The sequence below is a fragment of the Rhinatrema bivittatum genome, chromosome 8 (genome assembly GCF_901001135.1).
Source record: "Rhinatrema bivittatum chromosome 8, aRhiBiv1.1, whole genome shotgun sequence".
Classification (NCBI taxonomy): domain Eukaryota; kingdom Metazoa; phylum Chordata; class Amphibia; order Gymnophiona; family Rhinatrematidae; genus Rhinatrema; species Rhinatrema bivittatum.
In genome coordinates, this window is record NC_042622.1 from 42,720,846 (window position 1) to 42,743,753 (window position 22,908).

The 22,908-nt window shown below is 47.0% G+C and overlaps 1 protein-coding gene across 2 annotated transcripts in view; it reads right to left on the reverse strand.

Moving 5' to 3' along the window:
• The window catches only part of LOC115098235 (protein-glutamine gamma-glutamyltransferase 5-like), a 74,093-nt gene that overhangs the window by 15,000 nt on the left and 36,185 nt on the right, over window positions 1–22,908 (reverse strand). Inside the window, exons 8-11 of one of the 2 annotated variants that reach the window (XM_029614700.1) lie at window positions 22,655–22,758; window positions 22,294–22,533; window positions 14,584–14,979; window positions 10,561–10,721 (exon numbers count right to left, since the gene is read on the reverse strand). In XM_029614700.1, coding sequence (XP_029470560.1) covers window positions 10,561–10,721; window positions 14,584–14,979; window positions 22,294–22,533; window positions 22,655–22,758 — 901 coding nt within the window. The remainder of the gene's footprint in view (window positions 1–10,560; window positions 10,722–14,583; window positions 14,980–22,293; window positions 22,534–22,654; window positions 22,759–22,908) is intronic. The other variant, XM_029614701.1, reaches the window with a different exon arrangement.

A 22,908-nucleotide genomic window follows, 5' to 3' on the forward strand; every position in this document is an offset into this window, starting at 1 on the left:
GAGGAAGAGAAACGGGTTGGTGATACTGCTGCGACACCGGACTCCACTGAGCCAAGAGTGCACTCTGGAGGGGACGCAGATGAGCAAAAGCCCATGGTACCAGCTCCAAGGTAGAAGCCATGGACCCGAGCACCTGTAACACGTCCCAAGCAGTGGTAATCGGCAACTGCATTAAATGCTGAATCTGCCATTGAAGCTTGCGAGCCCTCTCGTTTGTCAGAAAAACTCTGCCTTTGGTGGTGTTGAAGAACCTCCCAAATACTCCAGAGTCTGCGAGGGTGCCAGATGGCTCTTTGCCAAATTCACTACCCAGCCTAACGATTGCAAGGTCCGAAGTACCGTCTATATCGCTGTTTGACAACTGGCTTCTGACTTCGCCCGAATGAGCCAATTGCACAGATAGGGATGTACTAGAACTCCCTGTCGACGTAAGGCCGCCGCCACGACCACCATGATCTTGGTGAAGACGCGGGGTGCTGTGGCCAAGCCGAAGGGGAGTGCCTGAAACTGGAAGTGCTGTCCCAGGACCATGAACTGCAGATAGCGCTGATGTGCCTGTCTTCTGGCAAGCGAGGCACCTTAGCATCTGCCAACTGTTGCACAATTTGATCCAATTCCTCCCTGAACAGGAGTTGACCTTTAAAAGGCAAAGATGACAACCTGGACTTAGAAGAAATATCTGCCGACCAGTTACGAAGCCATAGCATACGCCGAGCCACTACTGCCAACCCCATAACCCGGGAGGACGTCCGGACTACATCATACAATGCATCGGCTACGAAGGCTATTGCTGATTCTAATCAGTCTGTGCGAGCTGCTTGTTCGTCCGTGAGTGTCTGCTCTTCTTGTGTGCGCTGTACCCAGCGTAAGCAGGCCCTCTGCATGAGGCTGAAACAAATAGCCGCGTGAAGACTGAGGGCCGAGACCTCAAAAATCCTTTTGAGTTGAATCTCGAGTTTGCGATCCTGAACATCTTTCAGCGCTGTCGCTCTTGTAACCGGGATAGTGGTCTGTTTCATCATGGCGGAGACCGCAGAGTCTACCTTGGGTAGGGCAAATAACTCCAGGGTCTGTTCTGGCATCGCCCTGCCAACCCTCAGCCCCGCGTCCGGTGAATTCCATTCCTGTTCGACTAACATCTGAATGGAATAATGGTACAGGAAACCCGCGGAAGGATGCCTGATGCTTTGTAAAACTGGATCTGCAGCATCCTTACGTGCGTCCGCCGCTGGAGACTGGAGACCCAGTTCCTCCAGAACCTGAGGAAGAAGTGGCACTAACTCATCTTTACGGAATAGCCAGAGAATCTTAGGGTCATTCCCCTCTCTCGGCTGTCTGGAATCCAGGTCGTCTGGGTCGTCACCCCCAACGTCCGTGTCCACCCTCCCTGAACCATTGGGGTTGTCCTGCGGAGCCTCCGTGGGAACACGCAGCCCTCGAGCGGGTGCAGCTCCTGCCTGCGAAGACCCCTGCATGCCCTGACTGGGGGCCGCCCCAGGCAGGGATCCTCCCCGGGATAAACCCGGCTCCGGGAGTAAGAGGGGGTAACTGACTACCCACGCCAGACCCACTCCCCTCATATTGTGCCAAAAAAGCTTTGTGCATTAACAGCACAAACTCTGGCGAAAAGGGAGCCGGAGTCCGCCCATTGTCGGGCGCAGGCGACAGGGCCCCTTCCCCGGGCCCTATTGGGGCTCCCTGTCCCTCTACAGGACCTGGGAGCACCAGTAAAACTACTGGGGGGGGGGGGGAAATCCCCTGGCGTCTGAGGTGCCGGAGGTTCGAGCCCCGAGAGACTCAAAATGACTGCTGTTCCCGCGGTTTCCCCAGCGGGATGCCTCGCGGTCGCTGCCGGGCCCGACCAAATTGGGGAAAGCCGAGACAGGCACCTCCTACGTTTAGCCGTCCTGGGGAGCTCGGAGGGACCCTCCCCCCTGGAAATGCAGGCCGCACAAAGGCTGCGGTGACTTAGGCGCGCCGGGGTGGACCCACACGCGAGACAAGCCACCCCCCTCACCATCGCGGCGCCGACGAGTCAAAGCAAAACCGGCAGAAAAACAAAAAGAAACCCATGAAGAAAACACTACTGAAACCGCGCCTGGGGGGGGGGGGGGGGGTGTGTCGCGGAGGAGAGAGTCGACACAGCTCCTACCTGTTCCTGATCCTATTCCTCCTCCTCCTTTACTTTTTTTTTTTTTTTTAAACTTTACTGCTCTAACAGCAGTCTCACTGAAAACATCCTCTCCTGCACTGAAGGGAGCTGTCCAGCTCAATTCAGCAATTAACCAAAGAGAGAAAAAAAGTGAGAAAACTAATTTTGGAGCCCAACACTTGCCAGGGAGGGATCCGGACCACCGGATGTGCACCTCACGGTTACGGGATGTGGGCGTACAAAAGGGTCACTGACCCCCAGCCCCCCCACCTCAACCAGATAGGGTAGGGGTTACTTACCAGCAACCCCGACCCCCTGGGAGGAAGGCTCTCAAAATTTAAAAGAAAAAACAACTAAAAAATCCTAAACCAAAACTGCAGGGTTCAAGCATCAGTCCTGCCCTGCTGGGAGACAGAGAAATTCTGAGAAACTGCAGGGGGCATCAGCATAGTTAAAGCAGTGGCACGGATGTATGAACCCAGGAGTCTGGACTGATCCGGTATGTACAGGGAAAAGGGCATTTCTACCAGGATTAGACCATGGATTATTTGAGATTTGGGAAGACAGAGGTTATGTGAAACATGGCCAATTATTCACGGATTTACGGCATTAGGTACTTACACTACAGTCATTACAAGAGAAATTTAGGTTAGATAAAAGAAAATTATTCCTTACCTGCTAATTTTCGTTCCTGTAATACCATGGATCATTCCAGATGGTGGGTTATGTTCCATGTCCAGCAGATGGAGTCAGAACACAAAATTCCCAGGGGAGGAACCATATAACCACGCCTCCCCTGTAACAGCTCTCAGTAACTAGACTAACAAAGCCCAAAAGAGAGAGACTAAAAACAGGGATCAAGTAATCAAAGAAGGAATTGAAATAACCGCTGTCCAAATAAACAGCAACTAAATTCTGAACAGTGAACTTGCGAACAGCAGTGCGTGAACAAAAAAGACGCGCAGTATTCGAAATACAGAGTAAAAGAATGTTAAGACAGGTAGGCAGGGATGTCCCACAAGTAAACCCCCAAACCAAGGCAGGGTGTCTGGAATGATCCATGGTATTACAGGAACGAAAATTAGCAGGTAAGGAATAATTTTCTTTTCCCTGTACATACCAGGATCATTCCAGACGGTGGGATGTACCAAAGCTTTCCCATCACGGATGGGCCGCAGACAGCCCTGCTCGTATTACCTTGTCTCCAAGCTGACCGCCCGACGGAGCACCGACGTCCAGGCGATAATGTCTCGCAAAAGTATGGATCGACTTCCAGGTGGCCTCCCTACAAATCTCCTGAGTGGAAACGGAGGAGCTCTCCGCCCAAGATGTCGCCTGGGCTCGAAGAGAATGAGCCTTGACAACCAGCGGAGGGGACTTACCAACGCCAAGGTACGCCGCTATGATCGCTCCCTTCAACCACCGCGCTATAGATTGTTTGGAGGCCATGCAACCCTTCCGGGGTCCGGACCAGAGGATAAACAGATGATCGGAGAGCCGAAAATCATTAGTCACCTCCAGATAGCGTATCAGAGACCGCCGTACATCCAGTCTACGCAGGTCTCCAGACTCAGAAGAGGCAAAAGATGGTAATTCCACCGATTGGGTGAGGTGGAATGCCGAAACCATTTTAGGGAGAAAAGAAGGAACCGTCCTCAGCGAAACCCCTTCAGGCGTGAAACGAAGGTATGGTTCATGATAGGATAGGGCCTGCAGCTCGGAAATACGTCTTGCTGAACTGATTGCCACGAGAAAAATGGTCTTGAGAGTGACATCCTTGATGGTAGCCGAGCTTAGAGGTTCCAACTGCGAACCACAGAGGACTCGGAGCATCAGATTCAGATTCCACGATGGACAAGGTGGGCGAATCGGAGGCTTCAAGTGTTTCACTCCTTTAAGGAAACGGGAGACATCCGGATGCAAGGACAGAAACTCCTTATTTCCACTGCGAAGAAAAGCCCCCAAGGCTGCCACCTGAACCTGAAGAGAATTGTAAGCAAGACCCAAATCCAAACCTGCCTGCAAGAAGGAAAGGACTTGTGGCACTGAGGCCTGCATGGGAAGAATGTCATTCGCTCCACACCAATCCTCAAAGACCTTCCAGACTCGAACATAGGTAACAGAGGTGGACATCTTACGTGCTTTCAGTAGCGTTGAAATAACCGGCTCCGGATAACCGCGCCTCCTCAACTGACGCCTCTCAAAAGCCAGGCCGCAAGACAGAAGCGATCTGCCTCCTTGAAAAATATTGGTCCCTGGCGTAGAAGACGTGGCAGCTGACCGAGACGAAGGGGACCCTCCACCGTCAAATTGCCCAGATCCGCGAACCACGGTCGTCGGGGCCACTCTGACGCCACAAGGATCACCGGCCCTTGGTGTGCCTCTATCCTGCGGATGACCTTGCCCATGAGGGGCCGCGGTGGGAAAACATATAGGAGACAGTGGCGCGGCCAGGGCAGGACCAGCGTGTCCACGCCCTCAGCGCCGTGCTCCCACCTGCGGCTGAAGAAGCGGGTGGCCTTTGCATTTCCGGCGGTTGCCATTAGGTCTACGTGCGGTGTCCCCCATCGCCGTACTATTATCCGCATTGCCTGTTGCGAGAGCTCCCACTCTCCGGGATCCAAGTTTTGTCGGCTGAGAAAGTCCGCCTGTACATTGTCCACTCCTGCTATATGCGAGGCCGCTAGTCGTTGGAGGTGAAGCTCTACCCACTCCATCAATTTGTCGGTTTCCAGAGAGACCAACAGACTTCTCGTGCCTCCCTGGCGATTGATGTTCGCCATTGTAGTCGCATTGTCTGATAGCACCCTGACTGCTTGATGGCGTACTATGGGGAAGAAACCCTGTAACGCCAGACGGATCGCCCTGGTTTCCAAGCGGTTGATGGGCCACTTCGACTGTTCCTCCGTCCATCGACCCTGGATTGAGCTGTCCTGACAGACCGCTCCCCAGCCTGTGAGGCTGGCGTCCGTGGTGATAATCACCCAATCTGGGTCCTCCAGCGACACCCCCTGAGCTAGGTGCCGCGGTTCCAGCCACCAATGGAGACTGATGAAGGTTCCTCTTGGAATCGGAAGGATTGCCTGAAAATCTCTCGACACCAGCTGCCACCGGGAGAGTAGGGATCTCTGTAGAGGCCTCAGATGTGCAAATGCCCAAGGAACCAGATCGATGGTCGAGGCCATGGTCCCCATTACCTGCAGGTAGTCCCAGGCAGTGGGCGTCTCGAGCGCCATAAATCCTTGAATCTGCTGACGCAGAGAATGAGCTCTGTCCGGATGCAGAAAAACCCTGGCATTCTTGGTGTCGAAGTGAGCTCCCAGAAAATCCAATGACTGGGACGGGACCAGGCTGCTCTTGGTGAAGTTGACAATCCATCCCAGAGATTGGAGAAGTTGTACCACTCTGTCGACTGCGAGGATACACTGCGCTCGTGACTTTGCACGGATGAGCCAATCATCTAGGTAAGGATGCACAAGGATGCCTTCCTTGCGCAAGGTTGCCGCCACTACCACCATGATCTTCGTGAAAACCCGTGGAGCTGTGGCCAGTCCAAAGGGAAGAGCGCGAAATTGGAAGTGTTGACCCAAAATTTTGAAGCGTAGGTAACGCTGATGAGCTTGACAAATTGGTATGTGGAGATACGCCTCCGTGAGATCCAACGAAGCCAAGAATTCTCCCGGATGAACTGCCGCTAACACTGAACGGAGTGTCTCCATGCAGAAACGAGGAACTCTGAGGGACCGGTTGACCTGCTTGAGGTCCAGGATAGGATGAAAAGTACCTTCCTTCTTGGGAACCACAAAGTAGATTGAATAATGCCCCCAGCCCAGTTCAGCAGCTGGCACCGGCACTATGGCCCCCAATTGAAGGAGACGATCGAGGGTCTGCCGCATGGCTCCCTGTTTGATTAGGGACCCGCAAGGGGAAAACAGGAACCGGTCCCGAGGAGCACAAACAAAATCCAAAGCGTAACCGCGTCTTAGAATATCCAGAACCCATTGATCCGACATGATTTGGACCCACTCTTCGTAGAAGAGAGCAAGGCGACCCCCCAGTCGAGGGACCACCTCGCGGGTCCGTCTGGCATCATTGGGTAGATTTAGCGGATGTACCAGCACCCTGCGCTTCCTTACCCTGGCGGCACCCACGAAAGGGCCGGTTCCAGGAGTGCGAACGAGAAGAGGGAGCCTGAGGTGGCTGTTGCCTCTGAGGACGTGCTCTCCGCTGGTTACGATAACGGTTTCTGGAGTAATTATATGATCTTGACGAACGGGGTCGATCTTCGGGCAACTTGTGCACCGTGATCTCATTAAGGGACTTGATGATCTGATCCAAGTCTTCACCAAAAAGATACCTACCCTTAAAAGGAAGGGACCCCAAACGTGTCTTGGAAGAGGCATCAGCTGACCAATTGCGAAGCCAAAAGAGCCAACGCGCTGAGACCGCCGCCACCATGGTTCGGGCTAGGACCCTTAAAAGATCATATAAAGCATCCGCTCCATAGGCAACCACGGCTTCCAGTCTGTCCGCCTGGTGAGCCTCAGTGTCTGGTAAGGACTGGGAGGTGAGAAGCTGCTGCACCCACCGAAGACCCGCTCGCTGTGCGAGGGAACTGCAGATAGCCGCCCTCATCCCTAAGGCCGAGACCTCAAAGATACGCTTGAGGTAAACCTCCAGCTTCCGATCCTGCATATCCTTCAACGCCGTCCCTCCAGTGACAGGAATAGTGGTATGCTTTGTGACCACTGATACCGCAGAATCTACGGCGGGAACTTTGAGAATTTCCAAAAAATTGGCCGGCAGAGGATACAATTTTTCCATGGCTCTACTGACCCTAAGGTTGGCTTCCGGGGAATCCCATTCCCGAGTGATCAACTGCAAGATCTTCTGATGAGTGGGAAAAGACTTGGCTAGAGGCCGCAGTCCTGCTAGGAGGGGGTCCCCCTTCTTGAGAGCCGGGTCAGGCCCCACCGGTTCCGGAGGGGGATCAATATCCATTTCCTGGAGGATGTAGGGAATGAGGTCATCTAACTCCGCCGCTTGGAAGATGCAGAGGACCCTAGGGTCGTCGCCCTCCACCTGGGCCGCCAAGGTGGGATCGTCCACGTCAGGGTCCTGGGATTGTCCTTCCCCCGACAAAGTCTGTATTATCGATGGTGTCCCGGTAGGGCCACGAGATGTCCCCGCTCCCCCGCCTACTAAAGGGGGGCGAGCCTGAGGGAGGGTCCCACCCAGGAGGGGGGTAGGACATGGTATCTTGGGGGGAGAGGGTCCCCAGGTCCCAAAGGTCGTGTCTCTGCTCTGAAGAAAAGCCCTGTGCATCAGGACTATGAATTCAGGGGAAAAGGCTTGGCATCCTGAGGGGTCACCCCCTGGGGGATCCCCCCTCTGCCTACCAGGATTAGACTCGGAGTAAGGGTCCAAAACGGGCCTAGAAGTGGGGAAAGGATTATTTGTGTCCTCCTCAGAAAACGCGGCATCAGAATCTTGCAACAAAATGGCCGCCGTTCCCACGTTGAGAGGGAGCAGGGCCTGGCACTTCCTTCCCCCACGGTCTGCAGCTCGAACGTCCTTGTTAGTAGCTGGCGCACATTCCCCCTCGGGAAAACTGCCTGAGCACAGACCCTCTTCAGAAAATAATCCGGCCCTGTCGGAGCCCTCACAAGGCGCCACGGACTGCATCGCCGCAGGGAGAGAGAGAGGGGAGGGAGGCTCTACAGGTGGCTCACGCCTAAAATGAGCGCCGACCCGGCAACGGACACTTGCCACGGTCCCCCACCGACCTGAAGAAGAACTGACGGGGAATTAACCTCCCGACAGCAGGCGGCCCAGGGGAATGGTGCTTTGCGGGGCCGCAGGTCGGGACGTCGGTCGCTCCCCAAAAGGGAGGGGGGAAAACCTGGGTCAGGAGGGAGAGGCCGGCGCTACCGACTTTCACCTCAGAGAGCCGAACGGAGTCCAAAAAATTGCAGTCTTCTGCTGAAAAAGAAGATGAAACAAAAATACACTTACCCCAACTGAGCCCTCAGTGAGGAAAATGAGAAAAGAAAGAAAGAAAACAGGCAACAGCCTGTCAGCAAGTCACCAGGCTAGAGAACGATGAGCCAGCACCAGCGGAGAACTCTCCCCCTGCTGTAAGAGGAGCCTTAGCAAAGTGACCTAAACTGTAAATTTAAAACTTCCTATTTTTTTTTTTTTAAACTTGATCCCCCTGAGGAGGTAGACCTAAGCTAACAAGCTGGGGACCACAAGTCCCCTGCTCACATCTGCTGGAGTCAGAACGTTACTGAGAGCTGTTACAGGGGAGGCGTGGTTATATGGTTCCTCCCCTGGGAATTTTGTGTTCTGACTCTATCTGCTGGACATGGAACATAACCCACCGTCTGGAATGATCCTGGTATGTACAGGGAAACACTTTTTTGCTTATCTTCAAGTATGTCATTATATTGATTCATTCATGCAAAGTGAGCAGAATATCTTTAGAGCAAGTGGTTTTGAAGGGGCCTTAGTGCAAGCTTCGTATGGGACTGGTGTGATTTCCAAAATATATAGACACATGATAAGTACAAAGCACTTGGACCCCCTTTCAGACCTAACAGAACAATGATCAAAGGATTTAGGGATTTCTTTGGAGGAAGTTGATTTGAGCTTTATCTTAGTTCGGATAAGCACATTCATGGAAAGTGCTAATCTTCGGGAAATATAATTTAAAGTAATTTGTAGATTGTACTTTTCACTGTTACGTCTTTTCAAAGCTTGAATTGCACAGGACAGTAAGTGTTTAAAATGTGGTATTTTGGAAGGGAATTTTTAAAATTGTTTTTGGGTGTGTGTACCTATTCAAAAATTTTGGGCAAAAATTATGGACCTCTTTATTGCTTTGCTAAAAAGGCCCTAAAATGGAAGGGGATTTTTTTTAAAGGTAAAAAAGAGTTTTATGTCCAGAGGTGCATGTACTGAACTCTTGTTTCAGTTTTGCCCAGGTACAAATGCTACTTCAGAAAAACAAAGCAAAAGACCGGATCCCTCTTGCCCTAATTATATAAACAGAAAAGGAATCATTTCTTTTATGAAGTTCTACTGAATGGCAGGTAGCTACTTTAATTGAAAAAATTGTATTCAGAAAAATCAATCAAGGTAGAATATGACAGCAAACAGACCCGATCTCAACAGGAGACAAGTCTACAATATCATACATTAAAAAATGCATTAAAAGTCTGCTATTCACATTTCAAGTACAACAAAGTTACCATACCTTAATAACAAAACAAACCATTTCCATTTTTACCCCTTCCCAGTATGTTCAAACATGACTCTTCGAATGCCTTGTTCTTGAGCATCCAAATAGTCAAGCGCATAGACAGTAGAAAGCAGCAACATAAAATAAACCCCCAACCCACTAGCCCATCCTCCCCACCCCCTACCATTACCAAACTGAGTAAGAAGTACCCACCGCCCTAAGGGAGGTAGCTACTTTATAGCACATTAAATTTCTTATTTTGTGGGTTCTGGCAATTTCCGCCTGCTCCTATGGTTTTCTGACTTAATCATCCACTGGACCTTCATGCCGGGAGCCTTCACTCACAGCTACCTGATTTATTAGGAGGAGTGAAAAATATAAATCAGGTAGCTGTGAATGAAGGCTCCTTCATGTCATTTACCTAGCCCAACACTGAAGCCCAGCTGTGGTCCTTAATTCCTGCCTCTAGGTGCTGCCCTTGAGCCACTGCTGGAGCTCCTTTCCTCCCATGGGCTGTGCTGCTGCCTCCATGAAGTCCCCAGACTAGCCAGCCCAGGGAATGAGAAGCCAACCTGCAAATTGAAATCAGTCCCCCTCCCGCAATGCTTGCCACTGAGCCATTAGGCCTGCTCTAAATGTTCTTTCCCCATTTTTTTCACTCCTGTGTTAGGAAATCTCCCCACTAACCAAGAAGTATTTCCAGGTAACATCTGCATCCTTCATGCACGTCTCTATATATATATACTCTATAATGATCACAACACTTTCTCCTTCCTTATTCTGATGCTGGCCTGAGTGTGCAGATATAGAAAACTGAAGTCTATGCCTCCTGGGTTTTAACCCAAATAGTTCTGACCCTCATTTAAAAACCATATCACTACAGTGTTTCTTCTAGGAGCAAAGTCACCAAACTCCCTGACAATAAACCTCTTTTGTGTGCTATGCTGGAGGTCAGAGACTGAGGGTTTCAGGTCATCTGTATCTCCTCTGGCTTGAAATGTCTTCCTTGTTGCATGCATTTTGCTCCTCAGCAGGCTGCTCTTTTCAAATTAACGCACATGTCAGCCTCTCTGGCCTTGGTGACACACCTTTAGCCTATTGAGGAATTGTACATTTGGTTTCATTTGTGTTTCCACTGAGATCAGCAAACTGGACTCTTACGTACATTAATGATCACATCTGGGATAGCCAGGGTGATGTCCTTCACTACCAGCACCTTCTGCCAGGTTTGGTTGTCTTCTCCCACAGCAGTGATTTGGATTAAGTTGTTGTCATCCACATGTTTCCCATATAAGGAGTAGGGGATTGTAAACTGAATCAGTTTCTCTGAGAATCACAAAAGTAAACAATTAACATCTGCTTGTAACAGCAAGGTTTTTGCTTGATAATATTATTTGCCACTTTGTAACTTCTCAGCTGAAAATGGATTTATCCCCTCTTTTGGGATGATTTGCTATCACCCTTGCTTTGGACAGCTATACAAGAACGTAAGAGGTGCCATGGTGGCTCACATCAAGAATATATCAAGCCCTGCAGCCTGTCTCCGACACTGCCCAATCCAGATGCGTAGGAAGCACCTGGCAGATCCCAAAGAATACATCCATTTCTTTTTGCCCACTCTCAGGGATAAGCAATGGCTTTCCTCAATGCTACCTTATTAATTGGTTATTGGACTTTTCTTCCAGAGAAAGAGAATGAAAAACTGTTTCACTTATGAGCCTTGGAGATTTATCCTCTCCACCCTGCTGGAAAGGACTCTAGCACCCAGGGCCTGTAAACAAAAATAGAGAGAGAGGAGGATTTATGGCCCCGGGACTCCATGTGCCCCTGTATTCAGCAAACCCACCGAAAAGGCGACAACATTCACTTTGTTTTAAATCTGCAACCTGTTAGTTTCATAGAGTGTCCCCTAGTCCTTATTCTATTTGAAAGGATAAATAACAGTTCCCTATTCATCCATTCCATCTTGCTCATGATTTTATAAACCTCTATCATATCCCCTTTCAGTCACCTCATCTCTAATCTGATGAGTCCTATAAAGCCCTGTGAAGCAGATGGGCAGACTAGACAGGTCATACAGTCTTTCTCCGCCATCACATTTCTCTGTTTCTATGTTTTATGAGGGAGCTTTTCCATCTCCTTTATCATTTTTGCTGCCCTGTGTCTGTCCCGTTCCCTGAGTGGTAGAGCCAGAGGTCCTTTTAATCTAATTTCCCTCTAATTGCCAACAGCTTTCTCTACTTGGTAATCCAGAGGAAGGTGGAAAAAGCTGAGCACATCTGTGGATAGTTCTGAAGCACAGTGAAAATATATTCCTTCCTGACCTCAACTATGATAATCACATGTTTCCGAATCAGCACTTTCTCTAGCTTTTCACCACTGTCAGACCCACTAATTATTTTTTTTATCTCAAAATTTGTCCAGTTTACTTTTGAAGTTATTTATTATTCTAGCACTGACAGTCTCCTTTGACAAAATGTTACAGAGCTTCTCCACTTCTTGAAGAAAGTAGCATAGTTGCTGTATTAGTCCACTTTGGATATGTAAACTTAAAGAATCCCTTTCTCTGAAGGTGGTAAAATCTATTTCCCCTTACACCTTAGACTTAGGAAATACCCAAAGCTGAGCCTTGCTTTCCAAATATAGCCGGATGAAGGGTGACATCTTTGTTTTTTTCTTACATTCACCCTCTGTTTCATGCACATCCAAAGGATTACAAGATCTGAGCCAGTAGATGTACATCTTGTCAGATTAATCTGATCAACTTCTCTGACTGGATGATCAAACAGTTGGATCAAGGAAGAGCATTAGATAAGGTATATTTAGATTTCAGTAAGGCCTTTGACATGGATTCACACAAGCAACTTAAAAATAAATTGAGCGCCATTGGTATGGACCCTAAAGTGACTGACTGGGTTAGAAACTGGTTGAGTGGCACAGGATAGCGGTACACAGAGTTCACTTTGAGGAGATGGCTGCTACTAGTGGTGTGGCTCAGGGATCAGCCTTTGGACTGGTACTTTTCCACATTTTTGTAAGTGATATTGCAGAAGGACTAATGGGAAAGGTTTGTCTTTTTGTGAATGATAATATCTGCAAGAAGGTAGACATCCAAGAAGGTGGGGAAAACACAAGGAAGGATCTAGTGAAACCTGAGAAATGGTCTAGAGTCTGGCAGCCAAGATTTAATCCTAAAAAACTATAGAGTCATTCATTTGAGATGTAAAAAACAAAGGAAGTGGTATAGTATAGGGAGTGAAAGTTTCTAGGCATGAAATAAGAGCAGGAGCTGGGGAGGTATTTGTGTTTGGCAAAAGCCATAAAGATGTACGGGCGTACCACAAAATGGGGCCAGCTGGACTGGAGGAAGGCACCAAAATGACATCACCTCAGCAGTGTCCCTAGGAAGATGGCGCCATTTTTAAAGCACCAGGACTTGGACGGGAATGACTGAGATTCACTCCTGCCCATTTTTCCACTGGATCCAGGAAGGTGGATACGAGGGGGCTAGGGTAGAAGCTAACTCAGCCCTGGCATTTGACAAGGACCTGGCCTCATCTCACTCCAGGCAGGTCCTGGGGCTAGGCCCCAATGCTGGTCCTCACCTAGGGCTAAGCCTCTGTACTGGCCCTAGACCTTGCATTGAGCCCAGCCCCAAACTGGGCCCAAGGCCTAGCCCAGGGCTAGGCCTTGGGCCCAGTTTGGGGTAATTATTTCGCCCATGAAGGCCAATCAGAGCTGCAGGATGCCCTTTTGTTTTTTTTTTTTACAGATTTGACAGCTTCTGGGAGTCATTTTCTCACATATGGAGCATTCCGAGACATCATGGTTGTGCCTACGGCACAGTGTACATTTGTCATGAGGATCTGTGACCAACATAGTGCGGCTGTACCTGGGGCAATTTGAGAAGCTGCTGGTCTTTTCTGTTTGGGGGACAATGAACGAAAAATAGCTAACTGGAAACCAAATGACTTGATTTTGAAAAAATCAAGTCATTTGATATCGATATCAATGCTGCTGTGAAAAAATAAAGAAAACTTGATAATTGACAAAAACCCTAACAAGATAAAGGGTAAGCAAGAACTCAAGCAGAAAGGGTAAGAAAGAATGGCTATGTACAAAGAATGATTGGAGGGCAGCAGAAAAAAGTGAGATAGTTTACTTCAGCGCCGAACTGGTTCTGTGGAAAAAAAAGGAACTCAAGGGGTCCCGTGCAATGGCTGCAATGTGGGACAGTCCTGCAGATGCACACAAGAGTTTCTGAAATCTCTGGAAGCTGTGGGGAGAAACTTCTGTCCAGGACTCTGCCCAATGACATCACCCACCTGAGAGCACTCTCAGATCCTGCTCATCCGCAAAGAACTTATTTGAAAGTTTTCCACAGATGTTGATGAAAATTTCGTAGCACCTCTGTAAGGACATTTTCTCAAGGGCCAATTCTGAAAAGTGCGCACTGTTTAACACGCGTTTGGCCGCGTGTTTTCGAGGGGCATCTGTATCCCCTTATACTGTAAGGGGTTTAGCACCTCGAAAATGCGCGGCCAAACCCCCTGAAAATTAATAGCGCTCATCTCATGCAAATGCATGTTAATGAGGCTAATAATTAGTCACCTGGCATTTTGTAAGTAAAATGTACAGCCAATCCACATATTTTATGCCCAAAAAAGTATACAGAAAAGCAGAAAATACTGCTCTGTTCAACCTCTGACTTAATATCCTAGTGATATTAAGTTGGAGGAACCAAAAATATTAAAAAAAAAAGTGTTTATAAATGTACCGGCTGGTCTGGTTAGGAGAATGGATGCTCAATTTTACTGATGTCCTATTTCCTAACCGATTACTGCCAATGGGTTTGGAAAACTGACGCCTGTAAACTTGAGCGTCGGTTTCCTGAACCCACTGACAGAGCCATCTGTCCTGGGCCAAGGAGGCGTTAGGGGCGCATAAACATCCCTAGTGCCTTTTTTTTAGCATGATCCCTCATTTAAATATAGGATCACGTGCCCAGGAGAGGTGGCTGGGCATGTGTTGGGAGAGCGGGTGCTCAACATGGAACGCCTGTTCTCCCGCGATCTTTACTGAATCGGCCTGACACTCAGCTACTAGTATCAAACCTTTTGCCCATGTTTCTAGAACAGTTATAAACTCCTTTTCCATGACTTTGCATTAAAGCAACAGTGCAACTCACCTTCTGAAGGACCAAGGGCAATGTACATGGAATCCTTCCAGAACTCGTGCAATGGTTGGCCGCTATGCTGCATGGACTGACCACATAGATTCAGCTTTAGTTTCATGGAATTATGCTGCAAATTGCCTGCCACCAGTACTATTTCAATGTTTTCACCAATCTGAGGAGACTTTGACAATTTTAACTTCAGAGATATTTGTGCATCCTTCAGGGGCTTGTTGGCACGAGGCTTGTTGGGATACTCTGCCCCTTCAGAATCTGGTACTAGTGAACCACTTCCAACGAGTGGCTGGGTTTCTCCTGAAGGGGACTTAGGACCACTTGTTCCTGTAATTGGTCTGGGTTGCTTTAGTCTGGCAATAGCCTTCTGATATGCTTTTCTTTCCTGTAGGGAACCTAGTGTAAAGAGGAGAACTCATAAATTTCCTGTCCATTAAATTATATTCACTGCAGAGCTAGCATGCATAAGGCAAGCAGAGCAACTAATTCATTAGAGAGGGCATTGCTAATTGTGCCTAAGCTGTAATGTAAAGGGTTCATTTTTTGGGTAGGAATCCATTTTCTATGCCTTTCCACCAAGTGCTTACAATAGATTTTTAAAACCATTTTGCCAGAATCAACGACTCCGTCAGACTTGGAAACTACGTGCATGCATTGACCAGACTGTCTCACTCAATACCGTTTTTTTTAAAATTTTTTATTTATGCTGCTTTTACAATTTACAGGAAGAAAAAACATCGACAGTATTGAAATATTGGTGAAATATCGATTATCAAAACAAAATAGTACTTAACTATCAATTAGTTTTTTTGGAAGACACAAAAAGAATTAATTCTACTCCAAGTAAGGATAGGCAATTTAAATGAGCGAAACAAAGGAAAACAGTATAAACTTGTACAACTGAAAAGAGAGACATTACTCCTAGTATATTCATACCTTCTGCCTCATTCCTTTGCTAATACTCAAGGGGAAGGAGAATAAGAATCAAGGAAGGTACGAAGTTGATTAACTTCAAAATAAACATATTTTTGTCCACTTTTCCAAATTTCGCATCTACATGGGTATTTTATGGTCATCTTTCCTCCCTTACTTTCCACTTCTGATCTAAGCTCTAGAAATTTTTTCCTCCTTAATTGAGTCATTCTGGAAAGGTCAGGATATATCCAAATCCTTCCACCATGAAACTCCTCTAACCTTTTCCTCATAAATAATCTAAAGACTGCATCTCTGTCATTAGCAAATACAAAACTGACATGCAAAGTTGTTCTGACCTCTATCTTAGTTTCCAAAGTTACCTCTAAAACTTCAGTTAAGTTTAGAGATTGCTCTACTACTTTATTACTTTCTGAAGCATTACCCTTAATATCCACATAATAAATTTTTGCAATAGTGGGCATTACTTTATCAGGCCATTTTAATATACCAGAGAGATACTCTTTAAACATATCTAATGGTGATGTTAAATTTAACTTGGGGAAATTCAGTATTCTTAAATTTAAATACTTCTGATGGTTTTCTATCATTTCCAATCTTTTATTATGCAAAATTTCAGTTTTTGTAAATCCTCAATACCATTTTTAGTGTGTTACTTCACTAAATACATCTTCATTTCAGCAAGAAAAAAAAACTAGAAGCTATAACAGAATGCAACGAAAAGTTTGTTATGTGGAACAACCTCAAAGTCCCAATAATTGTTGAGAAAATTGGGAGATCCCATTATTGCCAGTGCTAGCTTTTTTGCTGCCCTGTGTGAACAATTCCTGTACTACCCCTCCCCCATCGTTCATTCAAACAGAACCATCACCATCCCTCAACAATCAAACAATAAAATGAAGAAATAAAATAAATGCATAATCATAATAAAAACATACTAATAATATTATTTCAAAAACAGTTGATGAAAAAAGATCAAATAATTAAAAACTAATTTACACATTTTTTTAGATGTCCCAAACATCAATAAAATATTTCAAAACAGCAGACACATCAAATAACACCTGTAAAATAAAATTTAAAAGAATTTTAAAAATTCATGCTCGCCATATCTGGGAACTTTTGATTTCACACACACACACACACACACACGCTTACACACCCATACAAGCTTGCATACACACATATGCTCCCTCTCAGACAAACCCCCAGGTGTCTCCAACTCTTCTTTGGTTAGGATCTGCCAGCAGCCCCAGGCCCTCCTCCTCATTTCAGCTGCTGGCAAGTTGGGATCCATCTGCAGCCCCATTCTCTCTCTCTCTCTCTCTCTCTCTCACAAACACACAATCCAGGCAGCTCCCATTCTCTCTTTTTCTGTCTCTCTCTCTCACCTACCCACCCCAGGCAGGCTTCCAGTCACATCCACCCAAATCCCAGGTAGGCTCCCATTCTCTCTCTCTCTCACACACACACACCCTGCCCATCAAAGGAAGACTCCAATGCATGCACATGCGTGTACGCACACACACACACCTACCCACCACCCCAGGCAGGCTCTCATTCACACATACACCCACTCATCCATTTCAGGCAGGCTCCCAATTCACATAAAAAACACTACACTCATCCCAGGCAGCCAGGCTCCCATTCACAAACCTACTCATCCTAGGCATGCTCCCATTCACATACTTACTCATCCCAGGCAGGCTCTCATTCACACACATACACTTATTCCAGGCAGGCTTCCATTTACACACACATATCCATCACAGGCAGGCTCCCAATCACATTTCCACTCATCCAAGGCAGCATCCCATTTATACACACACACCCATCACAGGCAGCCTCCCATTGACTCACACATACATGCAACCTAGGCAGTTAGGGTCCATAGGTCATTCCTCCACTGCTGCTGCTGTCCCCAGCCTGTACTTTGGGGAAAGCAGCCATTCTGCAGCTCCTCTGCATGCTGGCCCTGAGAAGGCCTACTCACCCCATGGTGCGGTTTTACCTGCGGGTCCTGGGATCGATGACAAGGGCTCACATGCGGACCCTTCAACACATGTTGCTCTCCTGGTGGAATCTGTAGTCTCAGGAGAACACAGTGAAACTCCACTTGCCATTGGACATGAGTGTCCAGTTGCAGTGGTGGTTACAAGTGGATTATCTCAGGAAGGGGATTTCCTTGAAGACACCGGACTGATTAGTGTTCATGACAGATGCGAGCCTCCTTGTTTGGGGGGCTTACTTCAAGAATTGGTGGTACAAGGTCGCTAGAATGCTGAGGAGCGGCAGTGGACCATAAATTGGTTAGAAGCGCATAAAGTTCGACTGGCATGTTTGTGGTTCGCTGAGCGGTTGAAAGCTTGGGTGGTAGGGATAATGTCGGACAAGGCCTACATCAATCATCAAGGCAGAATCAGAAGCCAACAGGTGTCGGTGGAGACAGATGCACTCATGTTATGGGCAAAACAACATCTCCAGGGTATATCCTCTTCCCCCCTCGAGAGCACCCCCTCAAACGATCCAGGAAGCTCAAACAACACGGGGATGCCAAACTCATCAAGAACCTCTCTCACACCATCCACAAAAAACCTAGGAGTTACCATCGACAGCCAACTCAACTTTAAACGACACATCTCCAATACAATCAAAGATGGATTTTTCAAACTTCAAACACTTAAAAAACTCAAACCTCTCCTCCAACCGCATGATTTCCGCACAGTACTGCAATCAATTATTTTCTCAAAACTCGACTACTGCAACTCCCTCCTCCTTGGACTTCCGGAAATCCACATCAAGCCTCTCCAAGTCCTACAAAACGCCGCCGCCAGAATCATCACCAACCACAGAAAATCCTCACACATCACTCCCACTCTCAAAGACCTCCACTGGCTGCCCATCACACAAAGAATCCAGTATAAAACACTCACCCTTATACACAAAAAAATAAACAACAACAAAATGGTCTGGCTAAACAACACCATCCAACCATATATCACACAAAGAACTCTCAGATCCTCCAACTCAGGTCTACTCTCCATCCCAAATCTCAAAAATGCTCACCTCAATGCAACACGCAAACGAGCCATTTCAACTGCTGGCCCTATCCTGTGGAACTCCCTCCCCACACTTCTCAGAAACGAACCCTCACCCCAAGTCTTTAAAAAACAGCTCAAAACATGGCTGTTCTTAAAAGCCTTCCCTCCTGAACCCCAACATCCTAAAATACATGTTCTTGAAAGCCTCTCCGCTTGACTACTTCCCTGCACTAACGCATAAACCCCCCCTCCCCCCCCTTCACCTCCCCTCCCCCCTCCTTTCCCTCCCTCTTCCCCTCCCTGTACTCCCTCCTCCCTGTCCCCTCTCTACTTGTAACCAAATCATATTGTACATTTTGTATATAGGCTATAGGCCATTTCTCTATACCCACATTTAAGTATATTCAGCTGTTACAATGTTTCTTGTATTAATTGTTTAATTAATTAATTGTTATCTTGTTACAATGTAAAATAGGGCAGTTCTCGCCCTATTCAACCTGCTATCTGGAAACCGATGTGATATTTCGATCGAATGTCGGTATACTAAATAAATAAATAAATAAATAAATAAATATCCACCTCCCACATTGCTGGGAAGGGCAATGTAAGGGTCAACTTCCTCAGTGGACAGGTCTTAGACCCAGGAGAGTGGGAGTTAGCAGATGAATCCTTTCAACTCATAGTGATGCAGTGGGGTTACCCGTACCTGGGTTACTGGCAACCTTTGGCAATGTGAAGGTACCACGTTTCTTCAGTCACAGAAGGGTTCTGAGAGTGCTAGGCATCAATGTTCTCATTCAGGTTTGGCCACGGTGCAAGGTGTTGTGTGTTTTCCCGCCATGGCTGATGATAGGCAGCGACATTTGGAAGATTACAAGTCAGACCGAAACTGTACTTCTGGTGGATGGGCTCCGGATTGGTCCCGGAGGCCGTGGTATGCCGATCTTTAGAGGTTATTGGTGGACAGTCCTCTAAGGCTACCACTCAGGAAGGATCTCTTTCATAAGGGATCCATACTGCATGATGATCCAGGTCGGTTTGGCCTTTGAGAGGGCTCAATTGCTGAAGCAAGGTTATTCTTCTACAGCAGGGGTGGGCAATTCCGGTCCTCGAGGGCCACAAACCAGTCTGGTTTTCAGGATATCCCTAATGAATATGCATGAGAGAGATTTGCATGCACTCTGCCTCAGTTGTATGCAAATCTATGTCATGCATATTCATTAGAGATATCCTGAAAACCAGACTGGTTTGTGGCCCTCGAGGACCAGAATTGCCCACCCCTGTTCTACAGTGATTTCCACTTTGCACCGAGCCAGGAAATTTTTTCTACATTTCTAGCTTATGTTTGAGTTTGGAGAACTGGTGTGAGGAGCAAGGTTCTCACCCTCTGAAACTTTAAATTTTACTGGTACTGGAATTTTTGCAGGAAGGCTTGATTACAGGTTTGGCCTTTAACACTCTGAAGGTGCAAGTAGCAGCTCTCGCTTACTATAGGGGGCGAGTCCATTGGCGGAACTTTATATTCCCATCCAGATGTGTCCAGATTTTTGAAGGGAGTCAAGCATCTTCATCTTCTCTTGTGGCTACTGGTACCTCTTTGGGAACTTAATCTGGTCTTGTGTTTTTTACTGGGTCCTACATTTTGGCCTCTGTGTGGACCCTCTTTGCAGCTGCTCATCTTAAAAACAGTTTCTCTTGTAACAATCTGTTCAGCAGGAAGGGTCTCTGAGCCACTTCTGCAAATATCTCCGGGAGTGGAACAGTTTAGGACTGTACCTTCTTTTTTTGCCAAAAGTGGTTTTGGAGTTACATTTGCATCACTTTATTTCCCTGCCCACACTGGACAGTGATAGAGATGAATGTAATTATCATCTGTTCCATGCCTTGGATGTCAAGCAGCATGGTGCAGTACTTGAAGATTACTCACTCTTTCAGGAAATCTGATTGACTGTTTGTGCTCCATGGTGGAGGTAAACAAGGTACGCTGGCATCACAGGCAACTATAGCCCATTGGGTGAAAGAGGTCATCATGGCTTTCTATGTGAATGCAAATATCCCACTACCTAGACAGCTCAGGGAACATTTCACTAGCGCTCAGGAGGTTTCATGGGCGAAGCTTCAGTTGTTGGTTCCTATTGAGATTTGCCAAGCAGCGATGTGTTCCTCCTTACACACTTTTTCCAAGCATTACCTTTTGGACATTAGGGCTCAGGAGGATGTGACTTCATGCATGTGGTGTTGACGGACAGTGGCAAGCCTCCCGCCCTGTTCGGGAGTAGCTTTGGTACATCCCACTGGTGTGGATTGGCCTGCCTGCGTGCAGAGAAAGGAGAAATCACTTCTTATCTGATAATTTCCTCTCCTCTAAGGAAGGCAGATCAATCCACAACCCTCCCTGGGCTGCCTACTTGCTTTTAGTTCGTCCTTTATATGAGGACGATGAAGAGTGTTAATTCTATTGTTAATTTTTTTGAAGGGCTGGTAAGTGACATATCCAGCCCCTAAGATTAGTGGATGTTAACTTTTCTCGCTAAGCTCAGGGTTTCCTAATTGGTTGGAAGCATAAATGGTTGACTGTTAATAGTCATGTTCAAGCATAATCAGTTTGCCCAGAGTGTAGCTTTTCTAAGATACCGGCGAGCTGATGTCGGGGCAGGGCTATATGTCAGTGCCATCAGCAAGTCAGCTTTACTCCATCGCCATCTGCTGATAGGAGTGCATAACACACTAGTGTGGATTGGCCTGTCTTCCTTAGAGGAAAGGAAATTATCAAGTAAGTAGTAATTCCTCCTTGCTTTCTATGAGAAACTGTTAGAACCTGTTCAGACTGTTAGATTGCTGACCAGTGCTCCATTCCAAACACTCCCCTCACCCTCTCCCTCCCCCTTCTAGCACCTTGCCACAGAGCAACACAGGAAGAGAGAGCGAAAATAACTGAAGCAACTGGAAAAGGATGTCAGAAAAAGGAACTTACACACACACCCACACACCATTGCCTTACCCCCCTCAGATATACCTCACACCCATCCACCACAAATACAACCCCCAACACTCCTCCAACTCACATACACACACATAGCCACATATCCCCTCATACTCACACACTGAGAACTTGCTGCTTACCTGAAATTTCCTTTTCTTTAGGACAGTCAGATGAATCCAGAACAAGTGGGTTTATGCTCCCCTACCAGCAGATGGAGATGGAGCAAACTGACATAAGAACATGCCATACTGGGTCAGACCAAGGGTCCATCAAGCCCAGTATCCTGTTTCCAACAGTGGCCAATCCAAGTCACAAGTACCTGGCAAGTACCCAAACATTAGATAGATTTCAAGCTACTATTGCTTATTAATTACCGTAAATAGCAGTTTATGGATTTTTTTCTCTAGAAACTTAGTCAAATCTTTTTTAAACCCAGTTACACTAAACTGCTGTAACCAAAGGTCACAGTATATAGCCCCCTCTAGTGACATCAGCCTGCCAGTATTCTCTTCAACCGCAATTGTGGACAGACTAGCAAAAACTTGCTTGAAAAACTGATAAAAATTTCAATAGTCAGCCAACAGGCAATATTACTGAGCTCAGACAAGAATGTAATAACGCTGGTCTAGGGACTGGACTAACACGTAGTAGTCATCCCAGTATTCACACAGGAGAACCATAATACAATCATTTGGCAGCCAAGGGAGGGAAGCTGGATTCATCTGACTGTCCTTAAGGTCTGTGTTTGTTTACCTTCTTTATACTTATAGTTGTCTGTGATATCCTGGCGGTCATCACTGCCAACGCTCTTGGTGGTGATGCAGGAACCAACTGTCTTGGTATCACGAAAATATTTTTCCTTTCTGCTCCTAGAGACTATCCAAGAAATACAATCTGCATTCACCATGGAGTACACAAAAGGAGCATCGTAGCTGATGTCAACATCTCCTTCTTTGATGGCTTTAACTGATGCAGGGCCACAGCAGAAGATCCCTGAGTAGGAAATGAACAAAATAGATATCTCTTTAAAAGGGAAGGCACCACATCAGCTGTACACGCACTACATCTTACAAAAGGTTCCCCAAACAAGGGAAACAGAAACCTTAGATCTCACCATTGCTTTTCTCCTGGGGCGTAGGGTCCAATACCTGCCATCCTCCATATCCTGGTGGAAGGTCCCTTCGTTCCATCCAGCACTCAGTCCAGACATGAAAGTTCCTAACAAAACAATTAAAAGCATTCTGCTCTATTTTTTATGTATTATGGAATATAGAAATATGAATAGCTCAGGAGGCAATTATTACTACCTTGCACAGGTGTAATGTAGTACCTTACAGCTGTTATTTCTATGGGACAGCAATTCGCTGG